This window comes from Hemicordylus capensis, chromosome 1 (assembly GCF_027244095.1).
Source record: "Hemicordylus capensis ecotype Gifberg chromosome 1, rHemCap1.1.pri, whole genome shotgun sequence".
NCBI lineage: Eukaryota > Metazoa > Chordata > Lepidosauria > Squamata > Cordylidae > Hemicordylus > Hemicordylus capensis.
Window position 1 is genome coordinate 455,415,913 of NC_069657.1, and position 15,421 is coordinate 455,431,333.

Below are 15,421 nucleotides of genomic sequence, written 5' to 3' on the forward strand. Positions count from 1 at the left end.
GGGGCCAAGCAGGGATACCTATTGCACATTAACACCAGCTTTTCTAGGGATCTAGACTGTGAGGACAGAGCCCCGTATACACACAGTTGTACAGGCACACACTCTCATGCAGACCTTCAGTGGGATATGGATAGACTGGGCGGCAGGGCGGTCCTGCTGTGATCCTCCACGCCCCATACGTGTGTTTGCTTACCCTCGATATAGCATGAGAAGAGGACGTATAGGAACGAGAGACAAAGGGGGCAAGGCCCAGGAGTGGGCAGAGAATTCAGAGGTCCAATTCTCTGTTTGTGGGATGAGCCACCTGCATCCCTCTCTAGTCCCCATCCACATGGCCCACACGTTTCCTGATCCTTCACTTCATGAGGGCCAGAATCCCGCTCTTTCTAAAAATATGAGCCTCCAGGTTGGGCGGCAGCTGAAGACTGCCCCCAGGGTTCACTCTTGCTGGAGTGGAGGAGCCATGGAGTTTGAGCCTGGGAAGGGGTCTTGGTGGTCTTCTAGTCCAGGGGTTCCCAATTTGGAACAGCCCCCAGATGCTGTTGGACTACTGCCCCCATCACCCCCAGCCACAATGGCTGCAGCCTTGCCCAGGTCACTGGCCATAGCTCTCTTCTGCCAGACCCATATCACTGTGCTGCCTGTGGGGCAGGCTGGCCAATTCGTCCCCCAGGTTCATCACCGACGTACTTGCTTCACTCATGAACTTCTCCTTGTTTTCAGCAGTGCAGTCCTTCTTGCAGGTCTTCACGGCTACACTGAGCTGCTCCCCGCTCTGGAAGAGGAAGAAGAAGCAGACCCAGAGAGGGGGGCTAAGCAGGGGCTAAGCAGGACAAGCTGGAAATCTTGCTGGTCTCCACGCAAATCCAGCACTATTCTGTAGGGTGCACGGAGACAGCAGGCCCGAAATGGCCACCCCCTCCAGCGCTGGAGAGGCTTGGCTACTGGAAGTTTTTCACGTGGGGCTTTGGAAGCCCTTTAACTCGCATCTCCTCCGGAATGGAGGAGTTACGTCCACATATCGGGCAGATTTACCCCAAAGTCCCTGCGAGTTATCGGGGAGCGCTTCACACACAATTCGGGTTTTTCACTGCACGTTAAGCGTGTAGCCCCATTTGTATCCGGGGTAAAAAAATCTACTTTTGTGTCAGTTTTTTGGGGACAACGTCAAGTCCACGGTAAAGCCTCCCCGTAAACTCGTGGCAAAACCTGCTGGGTGTAAAGGTCCCGGGAGATTTTCTTAACTGGAGATGCAAGCAGGGCCTGCTGCAGAGAAAGCATGTGGTATACCAATGAACAAGCGAGACAGACAGACTGAGGATCTCCATGAAATTGATTGCCAGGAGGTCTAGGACCAACAAACGTAAGTATTTTTTCCACACAACGCGTGATCCACTTGTGGAACTCTCTGCCACAGGATGTGGTGACAGCCAACAACCTGGATGGCTTTAAGAGGGGTTTGGACGACTTCATGGAGGAGAGGTCTATCAATGGCTACTAGTTGGAGGGCTGTGGGCCACCTCCAGCCTCAAAGGCAGGGTGCCTCTGAGTACCAGTTGCAGGGGAGCAATGGCAGGAGAGAGGGCACGCCCTCAACTCCTGTCTGTGGCTTCCAGCAGCATCTGGTGAGCCACTGTGTGAAACAGGATGATGGACTAGATGGGCCTTGGGCCTGATCCAGCAGGGCTGTTCTTAGGTTCTTATGTACTCTTTAAAAAACAAGTAGCAGGGGCTTCTTCTCTGGTAGGTCCAGTGGGTGGTCAGGTCACCCCTCCTGCACATACACACTCTGGCAGCCCTGCATTCTGAACAGCAAGAGCTCTCTTATATTCTGCAAGAGAAGAGCCATTATTTCCATCTACCTGGTGTCTCCCTTGTATTTCTTTTCAAATTGGGAAACCTCTTTATACACGTTTCCAGGCAAAACACAAGGTGCTGGTTATAACCTATAAAGCCCTAAATGGCTTGGGCCTGGATATTTAAGAGAACATCTTGTTTGTTATGAACCCCACCGCCCATTGAGATCATCAGGAGAGGTTTGTCTGCAGTTGCCACCGGCTTGTTTGGTGGTTACTCAGGGACGGGCCTTCTCCGCTGCTGCCCCGAGGCTTTGGAAAGTGGCCCCTGCTGAAATAAGAGCCTCCCCATCTCTGACAACTTTTTAAAAAGTCTTTAGAGACACATCTATTCACCCAGGCTTTTAACTAAATATTGTTTTAATAGTTTTAACATTGTCTAAAATGTTTTAAGGTTTGAATTGTTGTAGTGTTTTAACTTTTGCTGCATCATTTACTTTGTTTTAACTGGTGTTTTAATTTCTGTTGTCATTTACTTTAACTAATGTTTTAACTTGTTCTGTTTGTTTCTTTGCTTTGTTGTAAACCGCCCAGAGACATGGGTTTTGGGCAGTATAAAAATGTTAAATAAATTAATAATAATAAAATTATTTTTATGAATCTATATTTGAGAAAGGGAGTCATCCTCTCATCTTGCCTCTTTCTCACTTTCTCCATCCTTTTGCTGTGTAAATCGCTTTGAGGCCACCTCCAGCCTCAGAGCTGAGGCAAGATGACTCCGAATCCCAGTTGCAGGGAAACAACAAAAGCAGGAGAGAGGGCATGCCTGCACCTCTTGCCTGTGGGCTCCCCGGAGGCATCTGGTGGGCCACTGTGTAAAACAGGATGCTGGACTAGATGGGCTTCCTTGGGCCTGATCCAGCAGGGCTCTTCTCATGAAATTTTTTGGGGTGTGTGTGTTTGTGTGAAAAGTGATACCCAAGTATTCACGCGAAATACATAAAATAAATGTGCCTTCTTCCTTCCCGCATTACGGAAAGAGACACGGAGGCAAGCGCTGCTCTGGACTGACCTTGGTGGTGTAAACGCCCTCATAGACCTCCCCAAAGAAGCCTTCTCCCAAGATGCGGCCCAGAGTGACATCCTCCTGACAGATCCCGTACAGTTGAGCTGTGCAAGAAAAGAAGCCGGTGAGGGAAGAGCCACAGAGCAGCCACACCTCCCTCTCCGCTGCAGCTGGGCAGGGGGTGCCAACTGACTCCCCAGGGCCCCAATGCACGTGTAGTCGAGGCTTAAGAGCAAGAGACGCGAAGGAAAGAGTTCCAGTCTCACCTCTGCCTGGAGCTGACCAGGAGCATTCCCAGATGGGTGGATTAATGCAGCAGGAAGTGTCTAAAGTTCCACTGTTTTGAACACAGCACACAAGTGCTACTTTTTAAGGATGCATATAACGTGCAGTTAGTGCAAATCGTCAGGGGGAGAGCTGAATGCATTATCCAGCTTTCTCCATACGCGGGCCGTATGGACAGCACCTTCTGTCGCCGTCCTGACCTTGCTGTAAATGGTCCCCTCATATGAACTCCACACACAAGCGAAGCTGCATCAAACCACCATTTGGAAAAGTTCCAGTTGGGCTTATATGAGCTGCTTTCTTTTAGGACTGCAGCAGCCTATCTGCAATTTAGGGACACCAATGCCAACCAACAGCAGGGGTTCTCAACCTTGAGTCCCCAGATGTTGTTGGACTACAATTCCCATCATCCCTTTGGCCATTGTGGCTGAGAATGATGGGAACAATCTGTGAACCCAAGACTGGGAACCCCAGCCTTATGGGGTTGTTGTCAAGAATACAGAACCATCATGAATGGAAAGAAGTGTAAAGACTCAGAGGTCAGGCTGGCATTCCTGTCAAGGCGTGTGTACCTCAAGGCAGTGGCCTGAGTGCTTTCCAGATTAGCCACTCAACAGGGGCAAAATGCTTCCATACAGGCAAATTGCATTTGAAATGTAAATAGCAAAGTGTCCAGCAGGGGGAGCAGTCTCACAAAAACGAACAACCTGAAAAAACAGCAACTTTTTTACGCCCGATATAGGTTATAGCACTACATCGCAGCGATTAAATTCGAAACAAGGCATTGGGAATGTGAACGGCACCCTGCTGTCAGTGTAGGGACTGCAGTGTCACAAGACAGGAAGTGTGGAAGCACACTGCAGAGATATGACATGACCCTGTTGCAGGGTCTAATCTGCAAAGCACCTTGGCAGTTGAAAGAGTGCTGCTTTTGCTGAGAAAAGCAAAAAAGAAAAAGAAGCCAGTACTGATCTCAGAAAGCAGAAACCTAAGGAGCTTATAAGGGTCAAACGAGACATTAGTTTAAGCAAGGAGAGGAGGAGCTGGTCTTGTGGTAGCAAGCATGCATTGTCCCGTTTGCTAAGCAGGGGCCACCCTGGTTTACATATGAATGGGTGACTACAATGGGAGCCCCTGGTGGCGCAGTGGTAAAACTACCGCCCTGTAACCAGAAGGTTACAAGTTCGATCCTGACCAGGGGCTCAAGGTTGACTCAGCCTTCCATCCTTCCGAGGTCGGTAAAATGAGTACCCAGAATGTTGGGGGGCAATATGCTAAATCATTGTAAACCGCTTAGAGAGCTTCCAGCTATAGAGCGGTATATAAATGTAAGTGCTATTGCTATTGCTACATGTGTGCGCCCTCAGGGGATGGGGAGAAGAGCATCTGCAGGTTCCATGTTCCCTCCCTGGCAGCATCTCCAAGATAGGGCTGAGAGAGACTCCTGCCTGCAACCTTGGAGAAGCCGCTGCCAGTCTGGGTAGACAATACTGAGCTAGATGGACCAAGGGTCTGACTCAATATATGGCAGCTTCCTATGTTCCTAAGTAGACATTAGTTTAAGCACGGGATTGGGTCCACACTGTGCTTGTTGTTCACTCAGTAAACAGACCTCAATCGCAAACACACACACACCCCGCCACTATAGATCACGACAGTGGCATGTGGGGAGGGGGATTTAACCCCCTGTGCCCCTGCCACAGAGCCAATCTCCACCTATTATTTGTTCTGGGGAAAAAGCTTTGGGGGGACCATGGGCCATCCTGGGACCACGGGAGGGGGGCAGCATTAATCCCCCTCCATGCATGCCCCATCCCAATCCATGGAAGCGCGGCTGAGCTAGCTGCTGAATGTTTAAAAAGCAGCAAATGAGCTCCAGCCATGTCTTTAAAGCAGGGCAGCACAATTTTGGTCCCCCTACAGATGTTAGGCTACAACTCCCATCATTCCTGACTATGTACTACTTTGGCTGAGGATGATGGAAGTTGTAGTCCTACAACAGCTGGAGGGCTGAAGCTGAACATCCCTGCTCTAAGTCACGTCTAGTCTGACATCATTCTTCTGAACCCAAACTAGATTCTGTGTTTTTTGCACCAGGTTTCTTTTAATTTTAAACCAACCATTGGCATGATTTCTTAAATTTTACCTATGCCCATATTCATTTTCTGTTGCAGCTTCCTTCTGGATTCATGCAGCCACCATGCCACACACACATTCACAGCCTCACAACTGTCTTTGTAGAGAATCCAGGATAACCACATAGAAAGTTTCACAACTGTGTTGTAATGTGTGTTGCATGGCATATGTGGGTGTAATTACTGGACTCAACCCACTCAGCCAGCCAGTCCATTCTGAAATAATGAAACTGGGCAGGGACAGAACTATTTTAAGAGAGGACCAAGATCTGCACCTACCTCCAGATTTGGGTCTGGATGCTTCATCTGGAATCTCAGCATAAATATCAGAATCTGGAACAACAAAGACCATTTCAAACGCCCACAGAGTTTCACCAAGAACAGCTTTTGGTAGATCTTTCAGTGCCTTGACCCCATGCTATTATCTATCTATCTATCTATCTATCTATCTATCTATCTATCTATCTATCTATCTGTCTGTCATATTTATATACCACCCATGATATGCATGTCTCTAGGCTGTGTACACAACTGAAAATACAACAAATAAAACAGAGTAAGAACAATTAAGACTATTTCACAGAATCAAAACAGTTAAAACAATTCCATGGGATAAAAACAGTTTCAAATTAATTTCAATTAAAAGCCCCCCTAAAACAAGTGTATCTTGAGAGCCTTTTAAAAAAAACAATCAGAGAGGGAGCTGCTTTTATTTTGACAGGGGACATAATCCCCGGGGCAGCCACAGAGAAGCGATCACTGACTGTCTCAGAAGAATGCACACAGCTCCTTCACACACATCCCCCCCCCCCACAACATATACTGTGACAGATTGCCTTCAGCAAAGAACCTGGGGTTGCCTGAGAATATTCATTAGGACAGCCCATCCTTGCAACTCAAAAGCCCTTTCAGACATCACATTGCATGTGTGTACATATGCATGTGTTTTGTGTGAATGACTGCACACATGTGCTGCAGTTTGGAAGAGGCTGCACATTCATTAAAGCCAGTGAAGTGTAATGGTTAGTGCACTGGGCTGGGGCGATCTGAGTTCAAATCCCCACACAGCCATAAGGTTCCCCTTGGGTCAGCCACTTGCTCTGTCTAACCCAGCTCACAGGATTGTTAGGGTGATAAAATAAAATGCATGCGGCAGGGGGCAGGGGGCAAGAACCACACATGTCATCCCGCGCTCCACTCCTAAGAAGAGCACGATAGATGTGTTCTAGTCAATCAGTTAAAAAATGGTCTCTAGTCAAACGGGTTTTGTAGTGCTTCAAAAACCTGCGAAACCCGTTTGATTAGAGGTGATCGTGGGACAGCAGAGATCGGAGCACAATGTATTGGCAGCAATTACTCCATCAGGCAACCCGCTCTCTTAAAAACTATTCTCTGCCTCCAGCTCCAGCTGCTAAGAATGGTCAAAAGTGCAATATCTGTCCCCAGTTTGCAATTCATTTTTCTGATGTGGCCAGTCCCGATTCCTGCTGGTCCTTTCGCTGATTGGAGGGCAGGAAGGGAGAATGAGACTCACCCCCACTCATGCTCTCTCGTAGGGTGGCCCTCCTCTCCTCTATGTGCCTGAGGATGGAAAGACACACAGGCATCAGACAGACTCGCCCACCTCCTCCCATATTCCACAATGTATGTATTATCTCTTTAGGTGTTTCTGCCCCTCCTTGCCATGACAAATCACTCCCAAAGCCTAAAACAGACACAAATAAAAACGAAACCAAAAGCATTCTTCTCTCCCCGCTTAGTGACTGCTGAGGAACCTGAAAGTAATTCTCCAGAGTAGGTGGGTGAAGTTTGCTTCTAAAGAAGCAATTCTCTAGAAACAATCAGGCAATTTTGACAGAGATAGGCATATAAGACTTATGCCTCCTCTTTTAGCTTAAAAAAACCCCCAAAAACAACCTACGAAGAACTTTAGATTCTTCCAGTTCTGGTCACCATATATTAAGAAGGACACTGCAGAGCTAGAGAAGGTGCAGAAGAGGGCAACCAAGATGACCAGGGGCCTAGAGCACCTTTCTTTTGAGGCAAGGCTACAATACCTGGGGCTTTTTAGTTTAGAAAAAAAATGACTGCGGGGAGACATGATCGAGGTCTATAAAATCATGCACGGTGTGGAGAAAGTGGACAGAGAGAAATTCTTCTCCCTCTCCCATCACACTAGAACCAGGGGTCTTCCCATGAAATTGATTGCCAGGAAATTTAGGACCAGCAAACGGAGGTACTCTTTCACATAGTGCATAACCAACCTATGGAATTCTCTGCCATGGGATGTGGTGATGGCCACTAGCTTGGACAGATTTAAAAGGGGCTTAGACCTGTCCTCCATGACTTTGTCTATCAATGGCTACTAGGCGGAGGGCTACAGGCCACCTCCAGCCTCAGAGACACGATGCCTCTCAATGCCAGTTGCAGGGGAGCCACAGCAGGAGATAGGCATGCACACACCTCTTGCCTGTGGGCTCCCCAGAGGCATCTGATGGGCCACTGTGGGGAAGGATGCTAGACTAGATGGGCCTTCTTGGGCCTGATCCAGCAGGTCTGTCTTGTGGATTGGATTGGATCTGACCTTTTTATTGGCTGATACAAAAAAAAAAAAAAAACCCGTCAGAATCTATTGCTAGCTTTATTTTCTCTGCTGTAAAGACTCACAAAAGGACCACGGCAGGTTAAGTGAAGTACTCTGGGATTTCATTTTATGTCTTTTTATAATCTCCAATTGTTTAATATTGATTGGTTTTGTCCTATCTATGTATACATAGCTACTTAATTTTATCTTTCTTTAAAAAAAATTGGTCTGCTTTCTGTAATCCACCATTCGATGCTTTTGTGCCTTATTTGTATTTATAGTGACCGTTTAATAAACCTGACTGACCGAGTTCCTCCCATGAGGGGAAGGCTGAGACTAAGCAGTCTCTGCCACTGATGTGGAGGACAAGCATCAGCTAACAGTCCTGCTGAACGAAAGGCAGCCATTCTTCTGCCAATTGTATTTCCGGGGAATCAAAGGGCTGCCTCTGGTCTGAGTCAATTGGGGAACCCAGCTGGGGGTTTCTTGGCCAGCAGAAAAGCGCCTGTCTTGCTCCGACCCTCCCAGGCTCCCCTCTGGCCTCAACGCCAGGCACAGAGAGAGCTTCCTGCTGGGCTAAATCGGCACTACTTACTGCACTGGGATCTGGGGCAGGCTGATCCGCTTCTCAGTCTCTGTGGAGGAGGAAAAAGACACGTCAGGAGAGCACCAGGACAGTCACAGTTAGTCCCAAGAGGCGGCTGCTGCTGCAGCTGCTTTGACACCATCATTCGAACCCAGCCCGGGACCTTGTCCATTCCATTCTGCGGGTGATGCGATCCTTTGCTTATCTTCTGGTCCCTCCAAGTAACATCACTTCAAAATAATTATAATATAACAACAGGCTTTTCATCTGTTGACTCGGGAGTCTATGAAATGATCTTCCTTCTCGGTGTCAACAACGCCTCTTTTCTGGTGGCATTTCGGAGGGGGTGGAAATCTTACCTCTCTGGGTGGGCATTCGGTGCAGCAGTTAAGTTCATCTTTGCCATCGTTGTCACATTGTTTCCCAAAGCTGATTTGTTTGTTTTGCTCCTTTGGTTGATTTTGTCTTGTTTTATATGCTGCTTGAGGGCAGATAGGGAGGCTTATGCATGTTTAAATAATAAAAAAATAAATGAGGGATCCTTGGGCTTCTCTGGCTCCCTTCCACTCTGTGATTATTCCTGGAATTCACCTGGCCCATGTTCTCCTCTGCCTTTCTTCCAGTGGAGAATGTCTAATATTACTTTTGGAGCAGGTACAGGCACAGTTTGTTGCAAACTTGTTTTTCCCCACACCCTGCCTTAGCGCTGTGCACAAGAGTTTACAGGCACTGATGAAGCACAGAATGTGCAAATGCACATTCATCAAGGGTCCTTTCTGTGCATTGTTTTATCAGTATGCACAATCACTTGTGAGCATCCACAAGGTAGAGGAACAAATGAAAACAAACAACGAGTTTAAACTGGACACGAGTCGTCATTTCTGCAAAGGCTAGAAATCAAAAGGGGAGAACGGCAGGTTCCTAAGACACTGGAGCTGCTCTGAACACCACTGAATTTAGAACCCTCAAGTTCAGGAAGAAAGCAAATGAGGAGAACTTCTTTGGAGCCTCTACAAATAACTCCACCTCCCTGCTGTGGCTGAGCAGCAGAAGTACATATGTTTAGGATGGTAGAAGGAAAGGATGAGTCCCTGTCCCCATCCATCGTTGCAATAGGAAAACGGTTGCCCATGAAAAATGCCATCCTAGAGAGACACTCAGGATCATAAACTGGTAACAAGAGGTGAAACAGAACTCCACAAGGATTCAACATGTTTGTCAAATCTGAAAGGTTTGGGGATTTTAATTCTTTTCCAAAATTTAAAATTTGATATGGGAGAGAGATTTTACTAAATTTTGCCAATAGTCTTTGAAAATCTGGGCATGGCTCTCTCAATTGACACTTCTCTTCAAATTCACTTTTAATTGCAGTTAGCACTGAGTACGAACGAGTCAACAGTTGGTTCTTGGCACCCTCTTTGGCTAAAACTCCCAAACCCAACAGCATCTGTGAATTGGAAACACTGCATAAAAATTATGCAAATCTAAAGAATATTAATTCTGAACACCAGCAAACACACTGAAGAAATTGCTTAAAACCTTCCCACCCAAATGTATTTTGGCTGTAGTGGAAATGCTGGCTCCAGTTTCTGGCACAGAACCTTAAAGAACGTCAGACTGTGTTTGGAGTTTTATGGGCAAATGTCATCAGAAAGCGAAAAAATGCCTCCAGTTCTATGACTGAGAGTCCCCAGTATAAAATGATGGCAAGTGGCCTGCAGGTTCAGGGACTGGCACTCTCGTGATCAGGGCTTTCCTTGGCCTGGGAGTTATCCACACATGGCTTCATGCTGCGGGGTAAATGTTGAGCGAAGCCACTTGGAATCACACTCGCAGCACTGAGGGAAGCAGCCCCTCCCCTCTGCTTTTGGGTTTTCTTTTGGTGCAAGTTCACATGGCCTGCCTCCGTGTTTTCCTTCTTGCCAATGGGGGCGGGCGGGGGGGAGAGAGAATAATTACTTAAGAGCTATATCTGCATTTCTACAGAGAGTATCCCTCTTATTATGCTAATGATTCTACTGAAGTGCCTCTCCCTATTTGCTCTGGTGTTTTCAGAAAAAGTAGCTTAAAACCAGCGTTTTTAAAACCCGGAAATACCTCGAGATAAGCTAGAATTCGCAAGACAAAGCCCAACTTGTGTGTGGAGTGGGTCCAAGGATCTCAAAGGGACTTCAGGGTATGTTTGGCTAGTGTGTGAATGCACACACTCTCTCCCGAAGGAGATTCGGGGTAGAAGCCCTGTCAGTAAAGCCTCCCGGAGGTTTTACAGACAGGGCTATTCCCCCGAATCCACTCCTGACTGGAGTGTGCCACATACTCGCTGCATTTAACCCAACCTCCCTGTGGACGATCAGGGACCAGGACAGACAGGGCTTTCTTTTTCTCTGAAGGGAGGCTGTGAATTCTGGCTTAGCCTGAGTTATGTTCTGAGTTTTAAAAAAGTCCTCTATTTCCAGCAGCTTTTGAAAAAGACTCTGGGGCTTCTGCATTCTCCGAAGGTGTTGATGGAGGTGCTGATGGCTAATCCCTCGAATTAAGATGCCTCGAATCTGCTGCGGAGCAGATTCGCTCTTCAGATACCCCGAGGCATAGAGCCATGTGTGGAAAACCTCCTGGCGACGCCACAGAGCCAGGTCCAACCCCTGCTCAGACTGAAGGCTGCCTGCTTACCTCTGTTGGGGTGGATGATGAGAGACTCGTCCAAGCCACCCTGCAATCGGCAATAACCATCTATCAAGTCGGCCATGTTCTCCGCTTCGGCAAGAGAGGACGTTTTGAAGGTCAGGGACTGCCAAGCAAAAAAGCAGAAGCATGTGTGTCACTTTCTGTACTGAGAGACAGAAGAGCACAAGGGATCTGACCCGGCACTGGCAGTGATCTGGACCCGGTCTGTACAACATTTGGCTCATGTGGGGCACACCAGTCCGTATATTGCTCTCTCTCTCCCCAGCACACAACTCAATAAGCTCCCTGGCGCTGTGACCATAGGCTGGGGGAAAAATATCTGATGCAAGCCAAGCCTAGGAAGAAGCCAGACAAAGCCAAGCCTGTGCATTAGCTCTAACAGCCCTAACAGAACAAGGAATGAAAAAGGAAATATCAGAGAGAGTCTCCTTTCCTAGGGGAAGCTGTGAGGGGAGCAATAGCAAAGGAGAGGCCCTCTGCCCTGTTTGGGGGCTTCTCAGAAGTGTCTGGTGGGCCGCTGTGGGGAGCAGGCCTTTGGCCGGATCCGGCAGAACACTTGTTATGCTTTTGTTAGCCATAACAGATCAATGGAATCTCCAGGTTTAGAGGCAGCATACCTTGGACTACCAGCTTCTGGGAAGGAATAGTGAGAGAAGGCTGCTGTCTTCACGTCCCACTTTATCTTCCTGGACACTTTCCAGATTAGCTGCTCAAGAGCAGCAAAATGCCTCCGTTCAGCAAGTCACATTGAAAACGTAAACAGCAGGGGGAGCCGTCTCGTGGAAATTAACAACCCGAAAAAACAGCAACTTCCTTACACCGGATACACGATGTCCTAGCACTAAATTACAGCAATTAAATCCAAAACAAGGCATCGGCAATGTGAACGGCACCGGAACAGACAAGGATGTCCACTTTCCCCATTGCTTTTTATATTGGTCCTAGAAGTGCTTTGTAGAAGTATTAGAGAAGATAATAAAATATATGGCCCCAAAATTGGGAAACAGGACTACAAGTTTAGAGCCTTTGCGGATGATGTTGTCTTTTTTTTAGAAAATCCAATGGACAAGATTGGAGGACTCTTGGAAAAAATACAACAATTTGGACAGTTGGCTGGATTCTATATAAATAAAGCCAAAACTAAAGTTTTGACTAAAAATATGGATCAGAAATCTAAGGACGGATTTTCTGAAATAAGTGAGTTGAAAGTGGAGAAGAAAATCAAATACTTGGGGGTCTGGCTAACAAACAATAATTCTTTGATGTTTACAAATAATTATGTTAAAGTATGGAATACAGTGAAAATTGATTTACAAAGATGGTCTAAAATGAATTTGTCTTTAATGGGAAGAATTTCAGTGGTGAAAATGAATGTTCTGCCCAAATTGTTATTTCTTTTTCAGACTATTCCTATAATCAACACTTTAACCTGTTTTAAGCAATGGCAGAAGGATATAACTAAGTTTGTTTGGCAAGGGAAAAGACCAAGAATTAATTTTAAGAATGTAACAGATGCAAAGGAAAGAGGTGGTCTTACTTTGCCGGATTTAAGGTTGTATTTTGATGCTGTTTGTTTGACGTGGCTAAAAGAATGGATAACATTAAGAAACCCTAGAATACTTGATTTGGAAGGATTTGATAGAAGGTTTGGATGGCATTCATATCTGTGGTATGAAAAAAGCAAAATACATAAAGATTTTTTGAACCACTATGTGAGAAGGAGTTTAATGAGGGTGTGGCTAAAATATAAAAACTGGTTGGAACCTAAAACTCCGCTATGGGTATCCCCGATTGAAGCTTTATCACGTAAAGAAGTAAATATGCAAATGCATTGGGGTACCTATAGGGATTTGTTACATTTTCAGGAAAAGGATTGTAAGTTAAAAAGTTTAACTGAAATACAAAATTTGGTTAGAGATTGGTTTCACTATCATCAGTTAAATGAGATATATAAGAAAGATTTTAAAGTTGGATTTGAGGATCAGATTTCGAGCTTTGAGAAGGAATTATGTGAAAATGATGAAAAATTAGTTTCTAAAATGTATAAACTGTTACTTCTGGAGGAGACAAGAGAGGAAGTGGGTTCACGATGTGGGTCATGATAAAGTGGGCTCAAGATGTGGGTCATAATATAGAAATGGCAGCCTGGGAAAAACTATGGAAAACTGATTTAAAATTTACTGCATGTTATGCTTTAAAAGAAAATTATTACAAAATGATGTATAGATGGTATCTGACACCAAAAAAATTGGCATTAATGTATAAAAATGTTTCAAACAAATGTTGGAAGTGTGGACATTCTGAAGGCACTTTTTTCATATGTGGTGGACCTGTGGGAAGGCTAAAGCCTATTGGGATATGATATATAATGAGTTAAAGAAAATATTTAAAATGACATTTCCTAAGAAGCCAGAATCCTTCCTGCTGGGAATAACACAAGGTGCAAGTTCTACAACTAATTTAACATTTTTAATGTACGCTTCTACGGCGGCCAGAATTATATCTGCACAGAAATGGAAGAGTAATGAACTGCCTTCAAAAGAAGACTGGCTGATAAAAATCTTGGAATATGTGGAGATGGCAAAACTTACAACACTAATAAGAGACCAAAATTGGAATGTTTTAAAGAAGATTGGAAACCATTCTTGTTGTATCTAAAGAACTATTTTCCTACTATGGACTTTACAGCAGGGTTTGAAATTTAGTAAAAAACTGCAGGTTGGGTAGATCAGCTGTGTTTGTAAGGGTTTAAATTTATGTTCTGAATTATTATTATAGCAAGGGTAAACTTTATAGCTGATGATTCACGAAGAGATGTGTGCGGGAAGTCCACCTTTGTGTATTTGTAATGAATGACAATATTACTATTGTTAAAATCAATAAAAATTGAATTTGGGAAATGTGAACGGCCCCCTGCTGTCCACGTAGGGACTGCGGTGTCACAATGCAGGAAGTGTGGAAGCACACTCCCGAGATACGCAGTGACCCCGTTGCAGGGTCTAATCTGGAAACGGCCCTGGAGGAATCTTGCCCAATGTGGGAAGCAGGGTGCTGGAGCAGATGGACTTTGGTCTCCTCCAGCTCCTCCTTCTGTCATCGGGCTCTACTTATGTCCTTCATGTACAGTCATCACATGAGCCCAACAAGGCGTCACCTTCAACTGAATAGCGTTGGTTCTGCCTGGCAGCTGTGTTGCCATGCCTAGTTGCACCCCAGAGCAAACGTGGCCACGGCAGCTCTTCAGGGTCCTTCCTCGTCCTTCTACCTGATCCTTGAACCCTTGCCAGGGTGTCATCCTGGAACTTTCTGCTTGCAACATCTTTTCAGGGCCATCCCTTCCCTTAGTTTATTGACTGCAAGTCAGATGAGTAAGCGGCTGGACAGTTTTCACCTGGCCCTGGTCAAGAAACTCCTTGCTACGGCTCGCTTTCTGTGCACAGAAGAAGTACCAGAGTGGGAGACTGAGAGTCCTGGAGAAAGACGGGGCATTATCGTCGGGTCAGCAAGGCTTCCTCCTCACCTGGGGGTTCCCCGTCAATCCAAGCTGCAGCAGAGACCTGCCCTCCTCCGCAGGCACACACCTGATGGACTTGATCTGCTTGAACTCGGCCAGGCACGTGGGCTGCAGGGGACCAACCGGGAGATGTTTGTGATTAGTAGCAGAAGAAAGAGTTTCTCCCGGCAGCACACAGGGCCAAACGACATACTATGTTACGGGGAAACCCCAAGTGTCCAGTAAGCAGCCGGGGGTGGGGGGAGGGCAGGGGGGGGAGGGATGTAGACTGGACTATGGCACACAGAGTTGGGGGCTTAACATCCCCCCCCGTGCTGGGTTTCTGCCAGAAATTGTACCCTGGAGCAGGGTACAATTTGCTGCTAACAGTTGCTTTGGATTAGGGTTAGGGTTAGGGCTGCTTCAGGGAAGGCAATACAGAAGGGGAGATACGACAGCTGCCTTCACATTCCTGAAGGGCTGTCATTTAGAAAAGGGCCTGGGTTGGCTTGCTGTTGTTCCTGAGGTCTAGACTAGAACCTAGTCTAGTCTAGAACCTAGTCTAGTTTGAAATGACCAGGAAGCAGAACAGTCTGCCTCATGCAGTGGTGAGATGTTGAAACAAGGACTGGGCAGTCAATTGTCAGGGATGCTGCAGCACTTTCTTCCCCTGAGCAGAGGGCTGGACTAGATGACCTCCAAGGACCCTTCCAACTCAGACATTTTATGGTTCTGTGGCTTTTCAGTGGGAAAATGGCATGGGGGTGGGGGAGTGTTAACTCTCTCTCCCC

The 15,421-nt window shown here is 46.4% G+C and overlaps 1 protein-coding gene across 8 annotated transcripts in view; it reads right to left on the reverse strand.

Annotated features, from left to right (window-relative positions):
• PTK2B (protein tyrosine kinase 2 beta) overlaps positions 1-15,421 on the reverse strand; it is a 116,346-nt gene that overhangs the window by 25,649 nt on the left and 75,276 nt on the right. For all 8 annotated transcript variants that reach the window (XM_053249616.1, XM_053249602.1, XM_053249607.1 and 5 more), the window contains exons 10-16: positions 14,658-14,759; positions 11,123-11,240; positions 8,462-8,501; positions 6,817-6,863; positions 5,562-5,615; positions 2,869-2,966; positions 691-775 (exon numbers count right to left, since the gene is read on the reverse strand). In XM_053249616.1, coding sequence (XP_053105591.1) covers positions 691-775; positions 2,869-2,966; positions 5,562-5,615; positions 6,817-6,863; positions 8,462-8,501; positions 11,123-11,240; positions 14,658-14,759 — 544 coding nt within the window. The remainder of the gene's footprint in view (positions 1-690; positions 776-2,868; positions 2,967-5,561; positions 5,616-6,816; positions 6,864-8,461; positions 8,502-11,122; positions 11,241-14,657; positions 14,760-15,421) is intronic.